Below are 25,777 nucleotides of genomic sequence, written 5' to 3'. Positions count from 1 at the left end.
AATTCTGTCCACAACTTCGGAATAAAATTTAAATCACATGTTTACAATTAGCAAGCAAGTTTCTAGCCTCCGCTGCCAATCAATAATTTTGTAATTACGTAAACATAAAGAGAATCAAATGGTACCTGGATAAGGATACTCTCCATCACAAGTAGGATTTGAAACTTGTGGAAATACGATATGGAAAGGTCTGCGGTAACACCAATGACTATCTCCAGAAGACGATCAGAGAATACTGATCAAAACGTCAAGTTGAAACCAATGGTTCTTTTCAGAACCACCCCAACTCATTTATAGTCATTACATGGTGTTACCACAAACCTTTCAACTCTCCATCATGTAGTTCTCTCTCGTATTGACTATGGTAATCTCCTTTTATTTGGTGCCACGTCTTGTGAATTAGACAGAGTTCAAAGATTACAAAACACTGCAGCTCATTTAAAATATGTTCCACACCAGTGAGAGAACATATCACCCCCATCAATAGGGAACTTCATTGGCAATAAAACACAATCAAAACACACAAGTTATCTTCTCACATCTAAAGAAATATTTAATTGCAATAGCATCCGATTAACAGATTAATACTTATAGTAGAAAATATTTTCAGGTAAAAGGCAAATTTCAAAATATAAAAAGGTGACATTTTTTGTTGACATAGAGCTCTCAGTAAACAAAACAAAAATATAAACAGCCTAGATTTCACTTATATTAGATTCATAACAAAAATAGACATCAGTTTCAAAAAGATGAAATACAGAGTAAACATGTGAAACAGTGATTGTTTCTAAAATACATTCTTTCATTTAAAAAGATAATTCATTTGGAAAAGGTGGGTGAAGGGCAAATTCAAAGAATAGCAAACTTTGCCGAATATTATGTGTGTTTGGTACTGGTGCTTAACTCAAAGATTAACTTGCACAAAATCACTCAAATTAATTTGACTATTAATCCATGTATTATTTGATCATAATTATGTTTGAATTCCCACTCGGTTATTTTGTGGAAACTTCAATCTACATGTAGGTATTTTGACCAACATGTTGCTGGTCAATTAATTATTTTTGTACATTATGATTTTTTTTTAGTTCTACCTCCTTTTTTGGTTTTTATTTATAACACCATCATTTACCTTTCAATAGCCCAAAACCAATTTTAGTTTTGTTCAAGTTGATCTTTAAACACCGAGTTTGAAATACTGTTTGATAATTTTGTAAAAGTTGTTCACAAATGCTGTAATCTCAAAGATTACCCGTTTTCTCTTTCACTTCTCAAAACTCAGACTTTAAGAGTGGGATTAGTGAACCTGCGACCTTCGAAATACTGTGTTGGCACTCCACCAACAGAGAGGTCTCCCTGTGTTGGCGGACGCTAGTTTAATTATCCATGCATGATATTTGGTCTTTGAAAAACAAAGTAGGAACATTTTTATTCAGTACAAGGGATGATCTACATGTACACATGTTGTAGTCTCTAATAGACATTTCAAGCTTTTTGTTAACATTTTTCCAGATTTATTTCAAGGGCCAAAAAAATTGAAAAACAGACTTGAAGCCATTGGACACTTTTGGTAAACAGTATTGTCCAAGGCCCACACTTCATGTATCACAACTTATATATAAAATAACAAACCTGTGAAAATTTAGGCTCAATCGGTCATCGGTTTCGGGAGAAAATAACGGGAAAACCCACCCTTGTTTCTGCACGTTTCGCCGTGTCATGACATGTGTTTACTATAAATCTGTAACTCTCGATGTCGAGAATTGATAATTGTTTTAATGTTTCCTCATAGAGTAAAGCATTTCATGGAATAATATTTCAAGAGAAGTTTTTTACCATTGCATTCTGTAAACCCTGTAAGTTGTTTGTAAATCTGTGATTTTTTTTCCCTGTTCCGAAAGTGTATAATGGCTTTAAGTAGGAAGAATATCATGCCAGAATCCTAATTGATTAACCCCAACAGTTTGCATGTGTGATCCTTTTCGTCGTGATTTTATAAAGTAAGCCCAAGAGTGGTTACAACAAAGACCACTGGAATTTTAAGTATTTGGTCTGTTTTGTTTGGTACAACACAAAACAATATTACACAAAAAAAACTGATGAGGATAATAACACATAATAAGATATGTAAAACCATATCTACTATTTAATTTTAAAGGGACTGTATACGATTGGCAATGAATCTGAACATTTTGGCAATAAAAACAAATTCACTTTGAAGTACAACTGAGAAGCATTACTGTTCTCAGATTGTGTATAGACCTTATGCACATGACGTCATTTCAGTAGGGCGCCCTCACCTAGAGGTCAAAAGGAGGTTGTTCATTGGCCAATACTGTGCGCCGTGCGTACAAATCCGTGCGTCTCGATTGTTTCGTCATCGTTTTTCTTTTAAGATGGCGGCTGAATGACGTCAATGCATAAGGTCCATTCCAATTTCAGATTATCCTTCCTGCATAACCCCTCTAGATTTTTGCCAATTTCAAAAATTCTACCACCTTTTGAATTGAAAATGTCACTGGTTAGTATTTTATGGTATTTTTTTTAATGCCATCAGACAGAACAACCTGGAGAGCCTACACCAGGAAAGCCTGCAACAATTAAGACGCGGGGCAGAGACTGAAGGACCTTGAGAGGAGAGCTTGTAGCTACTTCAAGATTTGGCGATGAATGCCCATGTGGGGCAATGACCCCTACTACTACTAGTATTTTATGGTATACATGTACAACTTTATAGGATTGGAACAAACAGTGGGTTCCATTACCAAAAGTATACAGTCCTTTTAAGCCAGAAATTAAAGGAACACGTTGCCTTGGATCGGTCGAGTTGGTCTTTGAAAAACGTTTGTAACCGTTTTTTATAAAATGCGTATGGGTAGAAAGATGTTGTAAAAGTAGAATACAATGATCCACACAAACATGCCTCGAAATTGCGTGGTTTTCCTTTTACCTCGTCGAATAACACGTCGGCCATTTATGGGGGTCAAAATTTTGACTCCCATAAATGGCCGACGGTGATAGTTCGCACGGTAGAAGGAAAACCACGCAATTTCGAGGCAAACGTGTGTGGATCATTGTATGCTACTTTTAAAACATCTTTCCAACCATATGCATTATATAAAAAACGGTTACAAACGCTTTTGTTTTGACCAACTCGTCCGATCCAAGGCAACGTGTTCCTTTAAGCTTCAAGAAAAGAAAAAGAAAAAATACAAAAACTAATTTTGTACAGAAACACAAACACGAGTGGCTCAAAAGATTTTACTATAAGCTATATCTAGATACATGTATAAAATACCTTTCTATTAATACTGCTATATAATGATAGAATAGTAATATTACTACCCTGACAGAGCTTTTTTCTTTATGTGCGTGCAGAACATGATAAAATGCTGTAAGGCGATTACATTGTAGCATATTGCTTGCTGATGCGTTTTGAGGTAAAAAACAAGAAATTATCACCTGAATATAAAAATAATATGATAATTGCCACATCCTATAATGTAAGTAAGGTTTCCATTGACATCGTGTAAAAATCTGAAGAGCTGGTCACTGTGTTCGGACTGTCTCGCCCGAGTTTGCTGAAAACTAATATATCAAGATTCTTGCAGTTAATTACTGGAATCGTAGTCCAAATTTTAAAAGATAGCCACAGCTTAACTTTTATGCACAATTTGAACCTTGATATTTGTATAAAAGTACAAGTTCGCATGAGAACAATGAATGTCTCTCGTTAAACGCCTACGGTAATTTTTATGGCGAATAATATTTGTTTGTAAGGATAAAATGGACACAATAGCTTTTCAAGGCTTTTATCTGACTCAATTATTATACTGATTAAATGCGAAGGCGTGAGTTTTCGACAAAATTATCATGAATGATGAATAAATACAGTTTCCTTTGTGTTTACTAATGAGCGTTTTGTTGGGGTAAGAGCTAAATTATTTCATCATCATTAGCTTCATTAGCTTAATAATGACTATCGAGGATTCTTTTGATGTTCCTTTTTTTCTACAAACACAAGCTAGCAAGGTTTCCTCCTACCACATACAGTATATCGATAGGCGGCTGGGCGGTCCAGTGGCTAAATGGTTAAGGTCTTATCTTCCTATAATGTGTTACCAACTCCATTAAATTTGCTATCTGGGCCCAATTTCGTGAAGCTGTTTAAGCTCAAAAACTACGCTTACCAGAAAGGTTACCAGTCAAAAGACCATGCCACATGTACCATCCGTAATTGGTACCCGGCTGCTCATTTATTCCTGACATGCAACTGTCTAATTGCAAAAAAAGAGGAAATGTCTGATCGACTATACTTCAGTAGTGTTTTTCAGTTTTCTATGGCACTGTTTTAAAAAGAAAAAGGGAAAATTAGCTGAAAAGTTGCATGCCTGTCAGTTAAGGTACACCACAATAGAGAAAAAGGCTGGCGTGTTGCCATCAATAGAGGGCCCCAGTGGGTATATAGAGACGCCTATTAACGCAGCTTGGATGTCTCAATTTTGCCGTCGATGTACTTGTTGATGAGCGTCTTCAGCGAGTCGGCAGTATGGGTCTTGGTATCAAAATCTTTGTAGATGGCTTGTGACGAGACGTCAACGATGACCAGGAACGGGATTTTGCTCTTGTCGAGTTTGCAGAACTCCATCAGACCCTCCATGATATCATCCTGCGAAAAAAAAAAGCAAAAAATAACCATTTCAGGGTGAACCTACCCATACCTTCCCTAAGGTTAAATTTCATACTTTAAAGCAGGAGTTTGAGCTTTCTCCAACATGTCCGATGCGGGCCAAGTGTGGCAGGAGATTCTGTCCCCCCTGGAAATTCGTCAAAGTTGCGAGATAATAATGAAAGAGAAAACACCCTTGTCACACAGAGTTGTGTGCTTTCACATGCTTGATTTTGGGACCTCAAAATCTAATTCTGAGGTCTTGAAATCAAGTTAAAATATTTTAGTGGAAAATTACTTCTTTCTCGAAAACTACATTACTTTAGAGGGAGCTGTTTCTCACAGTGTTTTATACGTTCAACAGCTTTCCATTGGTCGTTAACAAGTAAGTTAACAATTATCTTGAGTAATTACCGGTGCCTTTAAGAAACTGCTAAAGACCCACTTGTTTGGTTGTCAGCGATTTTTTTTAAGGCCATCTTTGTTTAAGAATGTTGTATCTGCTTTGACACATCCTAGCACTTTGCCACGTATGGAAAAGAGGCTCTTTAAATGCCAACTTATTAAATTATAATTTGATAGAAGGCGGGGGGGGGGGGGTGGCTCTGAAGGAAAGGTGTTTACTTCATCTTCCTCTTCGCATGTCACAAAGAAGTCCATGGGTGAGGCATCATCCTTGGCCTTGGCTGATTGGATGATTTCATCAGCGACTGGGAATAACATCTCCTTGAAGGACGCTGCACCAGCTGGATCAGCTGAAAGCAACCAAGGAAAAAACAAATACATTTAAAAAAAAAAATATTTTAAGTGCCACTACCTATTCTCCTTTAAGTGAAATATTAAATACTTAAAAACCTAGCTTTTCAAATTGAGGTATAAGGGGAAACAATTTAATCTTTAACTATATTGATAAATGTTTAAGCCTTTGTTTCAGCAAAACTAACTTAAGCTATTACCATACCATACTAAATACCAATATTATATGAGATATAATTAATGAACTAATTAATACGTGTATGCATGTGATATTTTTTCACAGCACTCGGGAAAGTACTGAGTATACACACATCCGTGTAAGGGTAAAACCAAAATAAATTTAATATCCATGCAAAGTGATACAATATACAAGAAAATATAGAATAAAATAGACCGTCTCGTTATGCCATGAAAAGTATAACAAAATGAAACGCTGTGGTGGCCAAGTTGATAATACAGACTTGGGGTGATCAGCCTGTGGACAGACAGACAAGACAATCGGAAAAACATAAGCATACAGAAATGAACAAAATAACAATGCGTATTTAACTAGAATGAAATGAAAACTATTATATACTTCCACCCTCAATACATTTACAATAAGAACTGAATTCTCAATGAATATCAATTATATTATAAAAGTTCATGCAATAGCAATAAAATAATATATACAGAGCATTTTTCTAAAATGTCAATGCACAGAAAGGGAAAAACAATGTAAATTTGAAGACAAGTGCACAACGTAAGTTAATATAGTCCTCGTTACAAGAAATGCTACAAAGCAAACACGTATATAAGGGGTGTTTGGGAAGATAATATAGGAAGCTGAAAATGTTAAGGCTCAAGAAAAATTAAATTTCATTTCAATCTTGTTTGTAAGAAAAGAGATGATGCCACATACAATTATGGTATTGTATGTCAGTACAAAGGTAAAATAATGGCAATGAAAGACAGGCAGCTAGAACAAATGAAATGTATGAAGCAACTTGTTACAAAAGTGAAGATTCAAACAAGTGAGTCAAACAAATGTAATAATAATAATATTTAAAATTTATATTGCGCCCCTTACATACAAAATGATCAGAGGCGCATGTATATAATGGATAAGGAAAGTTTACGACAAAAAAAGGGTTTGGGTAAGAACTGGGAATACAGTGCTTTTAAGCACCGTGTTAAAACACACACCATTGTGGGGGTAAAAAATTGTTTTCACTGAATCTCATCTATAGAACTTATCATTAAACAAACCGAGCTGTTGGCATGAACCACCGAATGTTAATAAAACACTCAATCGTGTAAACTGATGTTTACTATTGTCTACAAACTTGCAACTAAATACATGTACTTCGCATAATTGCTTGCTTAAAAAAAAAAAAAAAAAATCAACACGATGTTTGAATTTTGTTTTGACATTGTTGCAAACATAAGCCATCTGATTTTGTTTTTGCATATGGCTCTCCATAGTTTTCTAACCTCGGTTGCAGAAACACTGACCATGACGCTGCAATAGAAAGGTCTATAGAGCATGAAGAAACCATGAAGGCTTATTTAACCTTGGGTATGTATTTCCTGGTAGGACTAGTAGGTGAGATATTGCACTTTGTTGATTAAAGACACTGGACACTATTGGTAATCACTCAAAATAATTATTAGCATAAAACCTTTCTTGTGACCAGTAATGGGGAGAGGTTGATGGTATAAAACATTGTGAGAAATGGCTCCCTCTGAAGTGACGTAGTTTTCGAGAGAGAAGTAATTTTCCACGAATAAAATCAACTATCTAAACGCACACAACTTTGTGTGACAAGGGTGTTTTTTCTTTCATTATTATCTCGAAAGTTCGATGACTGATTGAGCTCAAATTTTCACAGGTTTGTTATTTTAGGCATATGTTGAGATAAACCAAGTGAAAAGACTGATCTTTGACAATTACCAATAGTGTACACTGCCTTTAAATACACTGGACACTTTTGGTAATTGTCAAAGACCAGTCTTCTCACTTGGTTTATCTCAACATATGCACAAGTTAACAAACCTGTGAAAATTTGAACTCAATTGGTCAACAAGGTTGCGCGAGAATAATGGAAGAAATAAATGTCCTTATTGCACAAGTTGTGTGCTTTTAGATGCTTGATTTTGAGACCTAAAATTTAATTCTGAGGTTTTGAAATTAAATTCAAATATTTTAGTGGAAAATTACTTCTCAAAAACTACATTACTCCAGAGGGAGCCGTTTTATACTAACAACAGCTCTCTATTACTCGTCCTATTACGGGTTTTATGCCAATTACTATTTTGAGTAATTACCAATAGTGTCCAGTGCCTTTAATGTTTGTGGTCAGGAAGTTGAACATTCTGACTAGTCATTTCCACATAAAAATCAGGTGTCACACAAACACCAGCATAACAAGTTTTGATTGACATGTTGCTACCCTGTTCATATTAAAGGTTGATAAAAAATTATACATTTTGTCTTGAACAAGTGCCAGGGTATGGTTGTTCTTCCAGTAAGCTTTACACTTTGTGCAGGGTGGATTTCCTCCGAGACTTGTTTGCATACATGAGAGTTCACAATTCAAATCAAGAGTGCTCAAACTAGTCATAATATTTAAAGGATTTGGGTACTTTTTCAAAATGTCCATAGATTTACATTAAACTTACAGAGTTTGAAGATAATGATAGTGGAAAGCTTCCCATAAAATAATTATTACTTACTGAGGTGCTGAAGTTTTCGAGAAATGAGTAAAACAATGTCATGAAAAAACGTTTGTAAAAGATTAAAATAATTTTTGACTCATGAGACGAAAATTATTTTCATTTCCCAAAAAGTACAGCACCTCAGCACGTAATATTTTCAGGGAAGCTTTCTACTATCATTATCTTCAAACTGTGTATGTTTAGTGCAAATCTGTGGTCTTTGTGTCTTTTGTCCTACACAAGTTACATAGACCCTTTAAGTAACTGCTCAATGATATCTTTTTCAACAAGTGTACCAAATTGATTTCGTGTAACTGTCTTTAGCGCCTTTGAAATTTTGGTGTTGGTTTTGGCGCTTTATATAAATGATTTCTGATTGATTGATTGATTGTCTATTACAAATGGTAATAATTTGTCTTATAACACCCCTTGCAAAGATTCTGCCTGCTCATTGGTTTAGAGCGCGTCACATGACATGTCTTAGTTTTGCTACACGACGGCCGTCGGTTTGCCATGCGCTAGTCCGAAGACTAGCACATGGCGCCCTGCGCTAGTCCGACAGACTAGCACACGGCTTGCAGTACCCAGACGTCCGTTGGGTGTACGAGTATGATAAATTAATAGTCTGTAACCATTTCGGATTGCACGACACGACATGCAACACATTCAGCAAAAGTGTTTGCAATCTGTATTCGCGTCGTCCGTGGATTGTAGCATTCAGGTCTGTAACTTAATAATAATAGTACAGTATTTAGAAATGTTTGGGGTGTTATAAAACAAATATTGACTGCTTTTACTCGTGCAATGGTTAAAAACTATGACTCCCTCGGTGATCCCCGGAGCGTTCTATTTTCCCTCGGCTTCGCCTCGGGAAAACAGAACGCTACGGGGATCACCTCGGGAGTCATAGTTTTAACCATAGCACTCGAAGCAGTCAATATTTGTATACTATCACATACCTGCAAACCAGATGAGTGAGACATTTTCATTGATGGTTCCTGCTGCAGCTCCGGTCAGCATATTCACCGGCTTGGGATGAAACGGAAATTCCTGAAAAAGAAAAAAAACCAAACCACCAAAAAACAAATCAAAGAAGGTTCACAACATTTGTAAGGTTGAAAAAACAAGTGCTCACAGATTTGTGCATGTGTGTGACTTACATAAAATAAAGATGGTGATAGGACAATAAAATGTATCACTTTAATGACTAATGTTTTTGTTTTTGTATGTTGTTGCGGTCGGTTAAACATTTCCTTTTTAATATATAGACGGATGGTGATGCGCGTCGTTGGCCGCCATCTTTGATGTAACGATGGATTTTGAAGTGTGTCCGTGCTGCGACGACTCTAAGCCATTAATGGCTTTTTCACACATTTCACATTCATCAGGGATGGCGACCGATGACGCATATTGCAATTCGTCTTTTGTGCATTCCCTAATGTTTATTTTAAAAATACTTTACTGTTTAAAACGTGTATATTGACGCAATTTAGCCATTGGCTACAACTTCAATTTTAATAAACCATCAATAATAACAGTAACAGTAACAGTAACAGTAGCAGTAGCAGTAGCAGTAGCAGTAGCAGTAGCAGTAGCAGTAGCAGTAGCAGTAACAGTAACAGTAACAGTAACAGTAACAGTAACAGTAACAGTAACAGTAACAGTAACAGTAACAGTAACAGTAACAGTAACAGTAACAGTAACAGTAACAGTAACAGTAACAGTAACAGAAACAGTAACAGTAACAGTAACAGTAACAGTAACAGTAACAGTAACAGTAACAGTAACAGTAACAGTAACAGTAATAGTAATAGTAATAATAATAATAATAACAATAATAATAATAACTGGTACTAAATAAATGTCTGCATCAGCTTCTGTGGCAAAAACTGGAATTTAACAACCTCAATTTTGCTCCGCTCTTTTCAAAAATACACCTTGAGAAGATCAGACAACTTTTCTTCAAGAGGAGTCTCATAGATACAATCAAAAGACCCACCTTTCCTTCCGGGTCAGTGTCTATTGCTGATCTTCCATTGGTTGTTATCAGCTTCAAGTTCTCATCAATAAACACCAAGGTGGGAATGCCTGAAGGTCACAAGTCAAAGGTCAAAGGTCAAAAGTCAAAAGTCACCTACAAAAATATCTTTATACTTGATACTGATTGAAGATGATCGGTAAGATATCTGCAACATGATAGGTAAGATCTCTACGCAAGATTTTGATAATATATGGAATGCACAAAGCATCATCGGCTGACATATTTGTTGATAAACAATGGAAAAGTGTCTGCGCGTATGCGATGTGCACAACTCTCAGCTATTGATAGCCTTTTAAGAGTGCACGTTTCATCAATGGTGGTGGTCAATGACGTCATGTGTAATCCAGCTATAGGACTCACACAGACAGCATTAAGCATGGTCAAACTGTGATGCTTAAAAACCTCTAAGTTTAAGAAAGAAAAACTTATAGAAAGAGTGGGGTTTAACAGTCAGACACAGAGTTTGAAAGTTTATCAACTGGCTTTATATAATAAAATAGCGGCTTCTTATACAGCCCCATACTCTATTTATGACATTTATGTTTACTGTAACTAAATGTTATTTTTACTCTAAACTCCTAAGTAATTTTCGATATTCTTCATGGAAGCATGAAAATAAATGTGTATTTGACAGTTCGAATTGAATTGAATTGAATTGAATTTTTTGAGGCGCTGTCTTAACACGCTTACCCTGGACACTGAACATCCTAGAGAGTGCTGTCTTGCGTTTATCCCCAAACGGTAGCGCGAGCCACGGCATCTCCTTGAAGTACTCCATGAAGCTTGCCTCGTCCCGGTCGCTAGAGCAGAAGACCATCTCAAGATTCTTCCCGTCTTCCTTCATCTTGTTGTAAGATTTGACGAGCTGAGGGGTGAAGCCTCTGCATGGACCACACTACGAAGGGATTGTGGGGTCGAGGAAGGGATAATTAGTATTGTGAGAACAAGGAAAGGAACTGAGAAAGGAACCTTTGTTTTTCTTGATTAAATATGTCGTAAATGTCTTCAAAAAGTATGCGGCAGGGTACGCCTTTTACTTTTTCAATGACCAACCAGAAGCAACTAATTAGCTTCTCTTTTCACTAGTCAGTCCGACCCAGTAAAAATTAAGAGTAAAAAGTGCCTGGTTGAGTACTTATATGAGTTGAGGAGTGTTAGACCCAGTAAAAAGTAAAATAGTAAAAATGGGCCTGGTTAAGTACTTTTAAGGAGGGATGTCAGGGGTGTAATATCGATCTAAAATCTAAGTCTAGTTCCTGTACTCACCCAATGAGCTGAGAAGTACAGACCGAGCACTTTGCCTTTGAGTTCCTCAGTCTTCTTCTCTTCTTTGCTGTTGTTGATGACAACGCCACTGAATACCTCTGCAAAAACAAACAAAATACACCACAGCTTTGTCTTACAGGATTCTCAAATGCAACATCGAACCAACTCTCATTACAATAACAGCAATGAGTTAAAAGTAAATCACTCTGACAATCTGGATAGGAATTGAATGAATTAAAACTATTTCAGCATCTTCATCTGCATCTGTCAGTTACTGTACAAACGCCTGTTGTGGCTATCCCGTAAGCAGGCCATGCAATTAAGCTTTCCGTAAAGTGACCCCGTACTATTCTATTTCCCCTCGGCTTCGCCTTGGGAAAACAGAAGTCTGAAGATCACCTCGAGAGTCAAAGTATGAACCACAGCACTTGGTGCAGTCAATATTTGTGTACTAAACATGAGGAAGCTTTGAAAATGACCAGGGCCCAATTTCATAAAGCTGTAAGCACAAAAAAGTTAGTTGCTAAGCACAGAAAAGTATTGCTTAACAGAAATAGGTTACCAGCCCAAACTACATTAATTTTACAAAGTTGTGACTGGTTGTGACTGGTGCCCCACTCAACATTTGCTTAGCAAACAAATTTGTCAAAAATTATTTTCTGCCTTTCAGCTTTATGAAATTGGGCCCTGGGTTTACAACGTGGGGGTTCTCAGCAGAGCGTTTTTAGCAAACAGCAAGGACTACGGATCATGTACCTTCAAATGATTTTGGAGTCCAGGGGAAGTTTGCCCCCGTCTTATCCTCCATGACAACACTCCGACCGTCAGCTTCATTCACTTTGCCCGAGGCTCCATCCAGGAAGACTAGGGTCGGGATACCAGATACTTTAAACTGCTTGCTTAGTTTATCCTGTATGGGGAGAGGAAATCGTTGGAATTTATCAATCTCAGCCTGGCAAACACACAGATTATTGCAAATTAAAGGTAGAGTCGATGGCCATGTTCAGACAATGTACTAATGTTAGACCCAATCCATTTTAACTTTACGAGCACCGAGGACAGTGGCAGTCGTAAAAAAAACTTGCACTCAGACAGCAAAAAAATAAACCTGATGCGATTTATCTTCAGTTTTAACAACACTGTGACCCGACACAACATCCGCTCACCTGTGAGGAACTAAAAACCAGCAGCCCATTTCACGAAACTTTACGCAACTGCGCAAGTCCACTTGCGCAACGATTATGGCGTAAGTTGCGCCATAAACGTTGCGCATGTAGACTTACGCAGTTGCGCAAAGTTTCGTGAAATCGGCTGCTGATGTGGTTATTTTTATTTGTCAAAAAATCATGTTAAAACCAAAGTGGTGTAGTGTTAAACTACCCTCACCAACAGATTTAACTAATACGATTTTAACTTGATTCTTCTTAGTTTTAAGAGTGTTCAGACACACAAAGTTAAAACTGAATGAGTTAAAACTGCTTTTAAAACCGACTTAAGTACTGTGTCTGAACGTCCTCATAGACAAGTTTTGTCAGCGAAATACTGATTTACACTAAACTGTCAATAAAAAGAAAACAATACAGTATGTGATGGGCTCTGCAAAAATGAGTCACAAAAACAAAATTAACTTATTGAGTTTTATACACAGCTAAAAAAAGCAAACAACAAGCTTCAGTTTGACATATCTTACACACTTGTGTGGTGTTTGATTCAAAAGTTATGACCTTTTGAAAAATAGATTATGTCACAATCTGAAAATGACCCATACTTGGGAAACAGCCGTTTAATAAAAACATCACCTATTGATGACTAGGGGATGAACAACAAGTGTACATGTTTTATTCACCTTCATCGATCAACAACAACGATTTTTTGTTCCACAAATCGCGAAAATATAGACCCTAAAGAATCATAAAACCACATTAAAAATTAGTTTTGTTTGTTTGTTCACCCTCCCATTACTCAACAGCCCTGTACTGGAAAGAGGGTTGTGCGACAAGCGTCACACCTCATTTTTGTAGAGCCTGTCACATATGAGTTACCTTTGACAGTTTCAGCTGAATACAGTGTCTACTTGATGAGAAAACTGTCACAGTATTTTTAAATTAAGAAGATTGAACCCATTCATGTATAATGAGGTGACACGGATACCAAAAAGCTAAGTAGCAAAACATGATGGCAGAGACTCACTAGGCTTACAGATACAGTGATAATTGTATTTTTTTTTTAAATGCGAGCAAACTGAGTAAAAACAAGTTTCAATGAGCGAGAACGAGGTACCCGTAATCACCCTCAACCACCCGCTCCCACACCCAATTGCTACGAGCATTTTTGATTCAATACGGGTGGTCCTGTATTCCTCGTTTGAATACTACCTTTAATCATCAATGTGACCCTCCTACTGTCTGACTATTCAAATCATCCACTATTTCTTTGATTGATTGATAAACTATTTTGCAAGCCTGCAACCTGGTATATTTTGGTGAATCCATCTGCACAATACCCACAATAAGCCCCTTTTTCACACGACATGAGCAAATTCCAAGGAATCAAACACCAAAATATTTCTTGAGAATGTAAACACACTGCCACACCCATATATTCATTTCACACTTGATGCAATTTCATCCTGGGAAGAATGAACACTCCAGGGAAGAATAAGCTTCCTGCCTGTCAGAGAGAAGCAATCTCCTTGCCTGTAATCAAACATCTCCTTAAGACATTGGACACTACTGGTAATTATCAAAGACCAGTCTTCTCACTTGCTGTATCTCAACATATATGCATAAAATAACAATCCTGTGAAAATTTGAGCTCAATCGATCCTCAAAGTTGCGAGATAATAATGAAAGAAAAAACACCGATGTTGTCACAGGAAGATGTGTGGTTTCAGGTGTTTGATTTTGAGACCTCAAATTTTAAATCTGAGGTCTCGAAATCAAATTAGTGGAAAATTACTTCTTTCTCGAAAACTACATTACTTCAGAGGGAGCCGTTTCTCACAATGTTTTATACTATCAACCTCTCCCCATTACTCGTTACCAAGTACTAAGGTTTTATGCTAATAAATATTTTGAGTAATTACCAATAGTGTCCAGAATCTTTAAGACAATCCTAAGTCTTTGTATGGTGGTTTTGTTTTTGTTCTTGTCTCCTGTAAAGCGCTCTTTTTTTCGTATAATGCTCCGTATAATTATTATTATTAAAATATTACCAAGGTCAGAGTTAGGAAGATTATTTACATTCCATCTGTCTCAAACACATACCTTGGCATCTCGTTTAGCGTAGTCCAGAGCCAGCCACGGCATCTCATTAAAATACTCCTGAAATGACTTCTCATCTCTGTCCGAGCTGACGAACACCACCTCTAAGTTTGCTCCGTTCGCCGTCTTCTTGAACGCTTGGTACCACTCAGCGAACTGAGGGGTGAAGGCACGGCACGGAGGGCACCAGTGAGCCGAGAAATAAAGTCCAACTACTTTGCCGGGACCTGTGATGTCACTGACTTGGACGGTGGTTTTGTCTTTCTTGACAAGTGTGTCTCCGAGAATTGATGCTAGGGCCATGGTAGGTGAGGTGGTCGCTGGAAGACAAATTGAGAAGTAGTGATTACTGAGCGATAATTAATAAAAAAAATAATACCAATTATTCTTAACAGACATTGAGCTCTAAACAAATTTTTAGCTTAGACTTTAACCACTCCAGGTTGGATGACATCTGTAGATGCAAATCGTTTTAGTGGACAGGCGTACAGCGGATGTTTTTTAACCCCCTGCAACAACTTCGGATTTTCCTTCATTGCTTGCTTTAAAAGGTTTGGTGTAAGAAATTGATGCAAGTGGTGTAACACAAAATTGGTGTATACAAACTGGGAAAGACACTTTTGTTTCAAAATTCCATCCTCATTTCTACAAACAATTTTGTTTTTAAATTCATAGTTTCATAACCAGGGAAAGGACTTTCTTAATTTTGGCTTGCAACCCAGGTCAGTAGAATCGGCATCTGGACAACACTGGGCCATCAATTTACTTTAGTACAATATTCTACCAAATGATGACAAAAATGTCTGTCCTTGATACACATATCTTGAAGATTGTACTCCTCCTACAGTTTCTTAAATATTTAGGCCAACTCTTTTTTTCATCCCTAATCCCCATGTGATGTTCTTAGACAAAAGTACATTGATAACATTCATTTCCCCACCTATGATATGTACCTACATGACCTACATGTATAAATTTGAAATTGCCCACACTTGTCTAGGACATCCACACTATAAAACTAAAACCTCACTGTCGAGCATGTTTTGGCATGAACACACATTTATAGAGGAATTTCCTCCTTGGTCATGATGATTGGACCTGACGGTTTACTGCGAATGGAGGAAGTCCGTTTTTTTCCTCCCTGGTAGAATGTAGCATGGAGGTAGAAATGTAGGAACTGACACACATGGCCATCACAGATTGACTCATAAATAACCTGATAACTTCACAAGCAGATGGGAAACTATGACTACATCTGCAATGTGAACTTACTAAACTTACTGTGGATATACAGGTGTTCACACGGCCACCTTTTAGGCTATCTCTTCCTGGTTAGTCTCCGTACAAACCGTTATTACTGAGGCCTATCATTTGTTCATGGATAAAAGGCTTGTACCAGGCTTTCTATACAAATAAAACTAGTTTCAAGAGAGATTCAAGAGCTTTTTTTTTAAATACTGTTTATTTAGATTGAAAATGCCCTTCTGTTGCCAGAAATAAATTTACTGCTTTTTTTTCGCAATGAGGGAACTGGCTGGCTACAAAATTTTTGACTGGGAATCTATTGCAGTTTGTGTTAAAAAGAACAGATTTTAATCATTTGGGATAGCACATCACATCAGCCATGCACTACATGCTGCAACTAATTTTGCCATTCAAACTACGGTATATATATAGTTTACAGTTTATTTTGAGCATTTAATTGGCATACTATATGTGTGAAAGTTTAATGTTTCTCATACGATTGATGTGCATACATGTAGTGCACCATGATGAAAAGCCACTCCTGAGGTATTAATGATCAATTTTAAACACAACTGCTCATAGATCCCGGTTCCATAATGTTCAATAATGACGCTACCCAGACTGTTAGGCCAGATAAAAAAAAATACAAGTTGATCGTCCTCGCCCAACACCCTTTTTTTTACTATTCTTGATTTCTGATTTAAAAAAAAAAAAATTATTTCTTTATAAATATTTTTTAATTTAATTTTTAAATCCATCCTTTCAAAAAGACAACCCTAGGGACTTTTCCTGAATCTAACGTGATGCTCTAGAACCTGTGTAACTCTCTGTTTCATAAAACAAAATTGGTGAATGCCTACCAGCGAATCTTTTTAGTGTAATAATCTGACCCTGTTAACCCGGGTCCTCATGCAACAGTTTGCCGTGGATGCAAACTGACGAATTGGTGGCCTGTTGGATTTGAAATACTTTGCGGCTATCTTGGAAAAACATAAAAAATAAAAAAATAATAAAAAGGCCCTCATCCTCCTCTTTTTGGAAAAATCCGGACGAACACTGGTATTTTTTTTTATTTGGCCTATATTTTGCATTCACATCCACGCACAGTGAATTTTAATTAGCAGCAGCAACATCAAACTGAATGCCCTACATAAATAAACAAAGCTAATGAGACAGGCGATCTATGGCAGCCACTAGTGACACATGACAACGATGGCAATATACAGAGCTTGTCCTTGTTTAAAACAAATGATCCTTTAGTAAACAATCACAATATTAATGAAGCTTTTCTACTACACGAATGTGTACTCTTGATTGTAAAATGAAAAATAACCAATTCACATAAATCATTTTAAAAAGGATCTATTGTACTTTTTGTAGGACAAAAAACACATTGTCCACAGATTAACATTAAACTTACACAGTTTGAAGATAATGATAGTAGAAATCTTCCCTGAAAATATTACTTGCAGAGGTGCTGTAATTTTTGAGGAATGAGTAAAACAATGTCATGAAAATAATTTTCGTCTCAGTGATCATGAGACGAAAATTATTTTAAGCATGTAAAAACGTATTTCCATGACATTGTTTTACTCATTTCTCGAAAACTACAGCACCTCAGCAACTAATTATTTTAAGGTACGCTTTCTACTATCATTATCTTCAAATGGAGTAAGTTTAATGTAAATCTGTGGACATTGTGTTTTATGTTACAAAAAGTACCCAGTAGCTATGGACAGCTTTTTGAAAAAGGTGGCACACTGTGTATCATGCAACGACAGCCAATGACCACACAGCCAGCCAAAACCGATCTCGCTTGATTTAGGTCACTTTTAAACAAAATTTATTCACAGCAGATACGCACCAAATTTCAACATGTATGACAAATTATCTGCCATGGCATTAAAGGCACTGGAACTGCCTTAATTCTTAGTGAACTATTCTTAGTCTTTAGAACTTTGTTTTGAGGTTTGTTCCTCTTTTCTATCGATAGCGGTACAAGTCTTGAGCGTCATAGTTCTCAATGAGTAGTTTAAATTTTGCTCAAGAATCAAACACATTCATTGCACAAATGTCACATCATTGTTTGTAGTATCTTAATCTATGTTTTGTTCCGTTAAAACTACATGCAGCTGAAACTTCTTGGTGAATTTCACTACTTTGTCATGTTTGTGGCAAACTACCCCCTGAAATAGTTCTACAGCTCAATCCAGCTTAGTTGCGATGACGTAACCCTCCTTCTTTTGTTTGTGTACAAAACATGTCCATGCGTCTGGGAACCAGGCGAAGCACGTCACGACAGGCAATGCGCATGCAGCGGGGTCATCAGCATAGTTGCATGTTATAGACTAATAGTACTTAGCAATAAAATGGAGTAGATGGGGACTGAATTAGTAAGAATTTAATTTTTAACAATTTTTGAGATTGCGGAGTGATTTTCTGGACCACTTCCTGGCATGCAAAAAACACGCACAGCCCAATTTTGGTGAGATTTGATTAAAAAAAAAAGCAAGATTTTACCTCATATCGAAAAGCCAGCCCCCCCCCCCCCCCCCCCCCCCCCCCGCTCCCCTGTTTTATTTTCCGGGCCATACTTTATATGGCCCGGAAACTAATTAACTTTACAACTAATTAACTTTATTACAGAATCAAGCTTTCATTGAGATTATAGTTGGACTGCACTACAACAATGAAGCCTACCACGAATGGTGAAAATTAAACTTTTTAAATTGGCTGCCGAGTTTGTAGTTGTACATGTGCCGAGTTTGTGGGTGCCGAGTTTGCAAGTTGCCGAGTTTGCAGGTGCCACGTTTGCAAGGTGCCGAAGTGACCGGTACCCGATAACGCGGGAGTTAAGCCCTACCTAGCTATGTCATAATTAGTTGCAGAACCCTCCTGCTCGATTATCGCAACTATGTGATAATTTGAGTAAATTTAGACAGTTAGATAAACAAAAGAAAAATCAGAATACTTCTAGATAAAATAAGGCTCCTGGGATCATTAAAGACAGAGGACACTATTGGTAATTGTCAAAGACTAGTCTTCACAGTTAGTGTATCTCAACATTATGCATGAAATAACAAACCACGTCACTTCAGTCCAGAGACAGAGGGAGCTGTTTCTCACAATGTTTTATACTATCAACCTCTCCCCATTTATTACTCGTAATCAAGCAAGGTTTAATGCTCATAATTGTTTTGAGTAATTACCAATAGTGTCCACTGCCTCAAAAAATCTAGTTAAGGTAGACCATGGAGGTAGAATTGGATAACTTTCCGTATGGCGCCACCACATTTTCACTCGTTTTTACAAAAAGGGATATATCAATCAGGTAAATTAGATACTATATTATTTTATTTCGAATGAAAAAGTGGTGGCGCCATACGGAAACTTTTCCGTAGAATTAGAAGGAGTTGGAACATGGAGGTAGAATTTACCGGGGCTGTAGATAGAAGTAGTTACAGAATACAATTTTTTTAAAATATTTTTACTATTTATTTCCTTCCTCACACATCACATCCATGACATCATGCACGTCGTCTTCGTCACCGACGACCCGTCAGGTATAAACTTTTCTAGCCCACCTTGTTGAGCTGTAGTAATGGCTTCGCTTTTAACTTCGGTATCGTTACTGTGGTGACAGTGATGAGACCGATGTTAAAAGCGGAGCCATTAACAGCTCAACAAGGTGGGCTACAGCTTTCCTGCAAACTGGTTCCAACTCAAAACTGAAAGTTAAACTTTACTTAAAGTAAAACTTACCTCTTTTTCTAAATCCCTTTAATATTGCAGCTGGTATTATAGATGAGGGTACCTAGATGAGTGAGGGAGGAAACAATTTACGCGCTGTTTTTGTCGTCTGCTAAAAAAAAACCATGAGTTTCCGCCGGTATTTAGGTGTGTGTGACTCCAGGTGAAGCAGAAATGTCAGTATAAGTATTGAACGTGTAGGTGGTGTTACGTATTCATTTGGATTACCGGAAAACCGGGTGCGCAACCGAAGGTGCAAAACTAAACTTTGAGGGCGCAGCTCAAAACATGAACTACTTGTTTAATACAAAAACAGATAAAAATGCTGAGTTGTTGCATCCCCTTCCTTGTTGTTGCACTATGATGTTGCAATGCAGTCTCTTTCAAGATGTCATGGCTATAATTGGCGATGAGTTCCCCCTCACCCAAACAAATGATCAATAGTGTATTGTTAAGGTTTGAGACACCCAAATCTTTGAGTCGAGCAGATGGGCTCAGAATCAGATGTTGCACATTCCAAAAGTGTCAATTATCAATTCTCCACAAACAAGCCGACTCCTTGGCCGTCACTGGTCACGCAGTGTAAACTTAACCCCTTAAATGTAGTTTTGGCTGCGAACCCGTTTCTTTTTAAAGACACTTGACTCTGTTGGTAATTATTAAAGACCAGTCTTTCACTTGGTGTATCTCAACAATGCATAACAACCTGTGAAAATTTGAGCTTATTTGGTCATGGAAGTTGCAACAGCAAGATAATAATGAAAGTAAAAACACCCTTGTCACACAAAATTGTGTGCTTTCAGATGCTTGATTTTACGACCTCGAAATCTAAATCTGAGGTCTTGGAATCAAAGTTGTGGAAATGTCGCTTATGGTTATAAATGTAAAATATTCTAAGATTAGATTTTTGAAAAGATACTATCTGGGCGGGACAGCATTATTCGACAGAAACAAATTTATCCATGCAGTTGAATAAAAAACCTGAAATGACAAGTGACAAATGGACCTTAATTATTTTTACCCAAAATAACTGACCCTAGGTTAAAGGCATTGGACACTACTGGTAATTACTAAAAATTAATTATTAGCATAAAACCTTTCAGTGACGAGTAACGGGGAGCCTTTAAAAAAAGCAAACATGACACAAAGGTTTTGATATCACCTTGATAAAATCAACAACTTCTATTTTATTGATATCTATGCAAATGAATAAATTCAATTCTCCCAAATGATTTGGTAATTTGATTCAGATTGATATGTTTTCATAATATACAGTATAAGGCACATCGTGCATTGTTGAAAATATTCAGCTCTGACTCTGAGCTCTTTAAAAAACCATTATTTCTATGAGGAAAAAATTGTGCAAAAATATAACCTGACCCTTTGACCATAAAAATGCAATGTCCCTCAAAAAGGGAGAGTAAATCTTAAAGGGACATGTTGCTTTGGATTGGGCGAGTTGGTCTATGAAAAGCAATTTAAACCGTTTGTTATGAAATGCAATATGGTTAGAATAAAGGAAATAAAGGGTAGCGACAAGGTCTTAAACTGCCGTTTAAAGAGTCTATTGTACAATGTCCACAGATTTACATTAAACTTACACAGTTTGAACATCTTCCTCAGGTGAAGCAGTTTTTGAGAACTTTTTAAAACAATGTCTCAGTGATCAGTAGACAACAATTATTTAATAGCATGTAAAAACAGATTTTCATGACATTGTTTTATACATCTCAAAAACTACAGCACCTCAGCACCTATTATTTTAAGGTACGCTTTTTACTATCATTATCTTCAAATGGTATAAGTTTAATGTAAATCTGTGGCCATTGTGATTTCACGACTCTGCAAAGTATGAGTTTTCTGTACTAAGACAGTTTTTCAGATACAGACTATGGAATTGGGCACTTCCTTTATCACGTAAAACTGTGTACTTTCAGGGGCAGTTGTAATGTATTAGGAATAACACCGAAAAGTTATATGGACAAATTTGGCTGGGTCTGAATCAAGCGGCTTTGACTACACCTACTAGCTGCAGTGTATAACACTGAAAACTTTGCCTTCGGTAGCCACTGCTAGCCACAGCCATTAATTCTTCCTTGACTAAAGCTGGGTTCATACTTCCTATGGATGCGAATGCAAAGGACATTTTGATGTCACATGGCTGTTTTTCGCAGCGAGTGTTTCACATGAGTTGAACAAAATTATTATTTGTTGCAATAGTTCGTATAACATTCGCAGGAAGTTTGAACCGGCTTTAGGCATTCAGTTATTACTTTATGAGGAAAAAAGCTGGCTGTTTGAAGGATTTAATTCCAAGGAATTTAAATCCTTTGAAGCTACATCCAAGTAATAATCTTGTCCGTAAAGGTGCAGGTGTCGGAAGTTATCAACAGAATCTGGAAAAAAAAGCATGTCAAAATTTAATGGTAATATTGACAGGATTGGTCGAGTTGGTCCATGAAAAGCGTTTGAACCCCTTTTTTTTATAAAATGCATGGTTGGAAAGATCTTTTAATAGTAGAATATAATGACCCACACAAACATGGCTCGAAATTGCTTGGTTTTCCTTTAATTTTGCGAACTAACCCCGTAAGCCTTTTTGAGGTATGACGGACGTGATACGCGCGCGTCAAGCGTGCGTCACACGCCGTGACTGACGCCAGGCTCACCATGTTGGTGATCATTAGGTTGATGTGTAAACGCTGCGTCGCCTAAAATGAGCACTCCACTGAATAACATACGTTCTATTTCTGTGGTCAATACGCACAAATTTAACACAACTTTACAGTGTTGTAGCATTGTGTCCGCCATACCTCAAAAAGCCTTATCGGCCATTTTATGGAGCAAAAACTTAACTCCACAACTGGACAGTTTTGTGCACAACGAATGCAAATGTTGAGAAGAAAATGATGGTTTCGGAGTAGCAACTGAGACATTTTGCGAAGCATATTCTCCGCTATACAACATGTGCAAGGGAAATTGTTCACTGTGCTATAATTAAAGGTCAGTACACACATTCTTTAGTTTACGCACCTCCAATTTAAGTTTATTTCCAGGGAAACTTTGCCCCCTCAGCGTCAGAGGTTACGACTGTCCGTCCGTCTCTGGTATTAACTTCTCCTGTTTTCGCATCCACAAAGATCAGACACGGGATTCCGGACACCTTGAATTCCTTCTGGACATCGGACTAAATGAAAAGAAGGGTCACAAGTATGAAAATTATAACAAAAGCTTGTGATGAGATGAATGTGTAGTTTGGTAAGTAACAAATGTTGTCTGTTTTTTGATGGACCCATAAGTTTCAAGTAACAGGCCTGGCACCAATCAAAAGACTCTGCTCACCAAGGTTAACAAAATATGCTGTAAATTAAAAAACTGGGTGTCCAAATTGTTCACTTATGTCCCAAGTTCACTTTTGTCTCAATAAATATGTAAATGACAGATAAAGCAGGGTGTCAAATTTTAAAATAGGGTGTCCAAAAGACAACCTGACACCCCTCTGGTAAATGCTTACCATGGTTATGTGTTTATGGCGTTCTGTCAAGCAGATATTTCTATTTCACAGTGAGCACTGAGCAGAGCCATGAATTTAGGCTCTGATGTTTCTCAGAAGCATTAATGACACAAGTGTCACGACCGGGACCCGAATCCACACTCTGCTGATCAGAAACACCAGAGCTAGATTTTGGTGATCTTATCTGCTTCGCCACGACATTTTCTACAACATGTATTTAGATAACTCATGGATTAAACTTACTGGTGCCTTGTCGTCATTGTCGTACTCCACTGCCAGCCAAGGCATCGTCTTAAAGTAATCCAGAAAGGAATCTTCGTCTCTGTCTGCGCTGACGAAGACGAGCTCCAAGTTGGCACCGTTGCTGGACTTCGCCTTGAAGTTGTTGTACCACTTGACTAAATCGGGTGTGAATGCGCGACATGGCGGACACCAATGGGCAGAGAAGTAGAGGCCGACCACCTTGTCGCTGCTTCCCTCGGCCAAGGAGCTGACCTGGACTTTGGTCTCATCGTTCTTAACGAGGGTCTTGCCGAGGATTGCTTCCAGACTCATGGTGATGTAGAGGATTAGGCTAGCTGGTTCTTACCAAAGACTGTGAATGGGATCAAATTGAAGGGGAAAAAGTGTTGGTGAGTTATTGCGGCGGCGATCGAAGCGACTTGGGTTGGGCATGAAGTCACCCACATCAAAAAATTGCTTAGCACAGAAAGAAAAATCTTAAAAGAAATGGGTTTCCAGCCAACAAGAACAATAAAATTAAGCTTACATTAGTTGTGACTGCAGGGCTCTATTTCGAGCTGCTTAACGATAAGCAAATTGTTGTACTTACTGTTGCAGACAAATTTGCTAAGGTGCAAGCGTATTTCACAGATTAGCAAGAAAGTTAGGTGGCCATCTTGCACGTTCCAATGGATTTGTATTGTTACATAATTTACTTTTGTGCAATAAGCATCGGAAAGTTAACACGCCTTTCCGTGTGTTTACGGTAAGCAGCGCTATGGTATGAAATAGAAATCACACAGTAAGCACAAAATCGGATGCTAAACTAAGCTAGGCAAGGCAGCTCTATGAAACTGGGCCCGACCCCTGGTATGCCTGGTGTCCACTGCCGGCCTGCCCCCCACTCAATGGGTGCATCTGTTTAGCTTCTCTGGGTCTACCCCGCGGTGCTCACTCGGGTGTGCCCCTGACAAGAGCTAATCAAACGATCACTCACCCTCACGTGGTGATGTCATGCACCTGGGGCCAGCCCCCAAGAGACCCACTCCACAAGCAGGGCACTGCACAGGCACTGGTGGGCTGACCCAGGTGAGCCCCTGGAATGACGTCTAACTCAAAGTCAGGCCTGACACCTCACAGAGGCAACGGATGCGATTGCCTTGGTGCCCCCTGTTCATTGCCTTGGTGCCCTTGAAATGCTCCACTAGAATTTTACAATTTCCTCATAGGGTGCCCTATGCCTTTACCAAGGAGAAAATGCCTTGGTGCCCTTGCCCTTACAAAAACAAAGCATACAGGCGAGGCCTGCAAAGCTATTCGAACGTACCGGGTGCAGACCGAGGTCGACCCAGGGAAGCTAAACAAACGCACCCAATGTTTGCTTTTAGAATTGTTTCAGACCTAGTAATAATAATATTTTTTAGTTAGCAAAGAAATTTGCCATGCAGTATTTTCTGCTTTACAATACAAGTTTATAACATCCATGATCATGATGTATCGATATAAAAATATAATTATTTAACAAAATTACAGCTTTAAATTTTAATTGAAAAGTTTATGGACTTGGGCCACTGATGGCTGATCATGATCAAGCAAATTGCAATCAAATAGGATGTACAATAACAATGACATCGACGATGACTGTGCTCTTTTATGGCACGTTACACTCATGGATGTAGAATTCTACAAATGACACGACACGGCAACACTGCTCACCAGTAGACGCGCTGGCCAGTTGCCATGCATGCAACAAAAATGCAATGTACTTAGCGCAAAAAGGGTAAGATTGCGCCTAACAGTTTACCTACCTAGCAGACTAAAATTCATACAAAAGACACTTTTGCTAACACCACACCAATCTAACTACCAAACCCAAAACATGATAATAGATGGACTTTTCAGCCATCCTCATTTTCCTTCAGAATGATAACTCACATGACTTACCTTCTCGCGATGTTCAGTACCTCGTGTGCCCGGCGTGTGTTGTGTGCATGTGCATTATGCAGTGCAAATGAATGCGAAACGAAGAAACACACTCATTATGCTTCCCACACTCACTCTTCGATTAGCCTTTAATCAAGGCGCATGCGGCACCCCAAGATGCAACCCCAGGTATTAAGCACGAAAAAAACGTTCTCGCTGGTCTTTTTTGTGTTTGACATCGCGTGCGCCTTGATTGAAGGCTAGTCTTCGACCGGCGCTTGCTGATGGGCTCGGTTGCTATGGAACGCCAACGAGGCAATTATACCGACGGATTACTAATGCGCAATAACGGGCAATCAATTCTATAGGTCCCTATAACGTATTAGTTTGTTTTAACGGAATGTTTCATAATCATTAATCCACAAATATTT

At 37.9% G+C, this 25,777-nt stretch overlaps 2 protein-coding genes across 4 annotated transcripts; both read right to left on the bottom strand.

Moving 5' to 3' along the window:
• Positions 1-1,421: 1,421 nt before the first annotated feature.
• On the bottom strand, positions 1,422-19,881 carry LOC139938560 (nucleoredoxin-like). The gene is made up of 9 exons (XM_071934132.1): positions 19,700-19,881; positions 14,696-15,012; positions 12,186-12,339; positions 11,430-11,527; positions 10,854-11,058; positions 10,122-10,210; positions 9,082-9,172; positions 5,294-5,424; positions 1,422-4,669 (listed from the first exon to the last, which is right to left on the bottom strand). Exons 2-9 carry the CDS (start codon positions 14,993-14,995, stop codon positions 4,478-4,480), a joined length of 1,260 nt encoding a protein of 419 aa, XP_071790233.1. The 5' UTR covers positions 14,996-15,012; positions 19,700-19,881; the 3' UTR covers positions 1,422-4,477.
• Positions 19,882-20,837: 956 nt separating this feature from the next.
• LOC139938413 (nucleoredoxin-like) lies at positions 20,838-25,472 on the bottom strand. 3 transcript variants are annotated; one of them, XM_071933918.1, is made up of 4 exons: positions 25,368-25,472; positions 23,445-23,796; positions 22,721-22,874; positions 20,838-22,083 (listed from the first exon to the last, which is right to left on the bottom strand). In XM_071933918.1, exons 2-3 carry the CDS (start codon positions 23,754-23,756, stop codon positions 22,734-22,736), a joined length of 453 nt encoding a protein of 150 aa, XP_071790019.1. In that variant the 5' UTR covers positions 23,757-23,796; positions 25,368-25,472; the 3' UTR covers positions 20,838-22,083; positions 22,721-22,733. The 3 variants fall into 3 exon arrangements, with proteins under 3 accessions (XP_071790019.1, XP_071790020.1, XP_071790021.1); XM_071933919.1 differs by having other exon boundaries at positions 25,359-25,400; XM_071933920.1 differs by lacking the exon at positions 25,368-25,472 and adding an exon at positions 25,232-25,253.
• Between the last annotated feature and the right edge of the window lie 305 nt (positions 25,473-25,777).

Source organism: Asterias amurensis, chromosome 6 (genome assembly GCF_032118995.1).
Source record: "Asterias amurensis chromosome 6, ASM3211899v1".
Lineage (NCBI taxonomy): Eukaryota > Metazoa > Echinodermata > Asteroidea > Forcipulatida > Asteriidae > Asterias > Asterias amurensis.
This window is presented reverse-complemented; position numbering and strand designations above follow the sequence as displayed.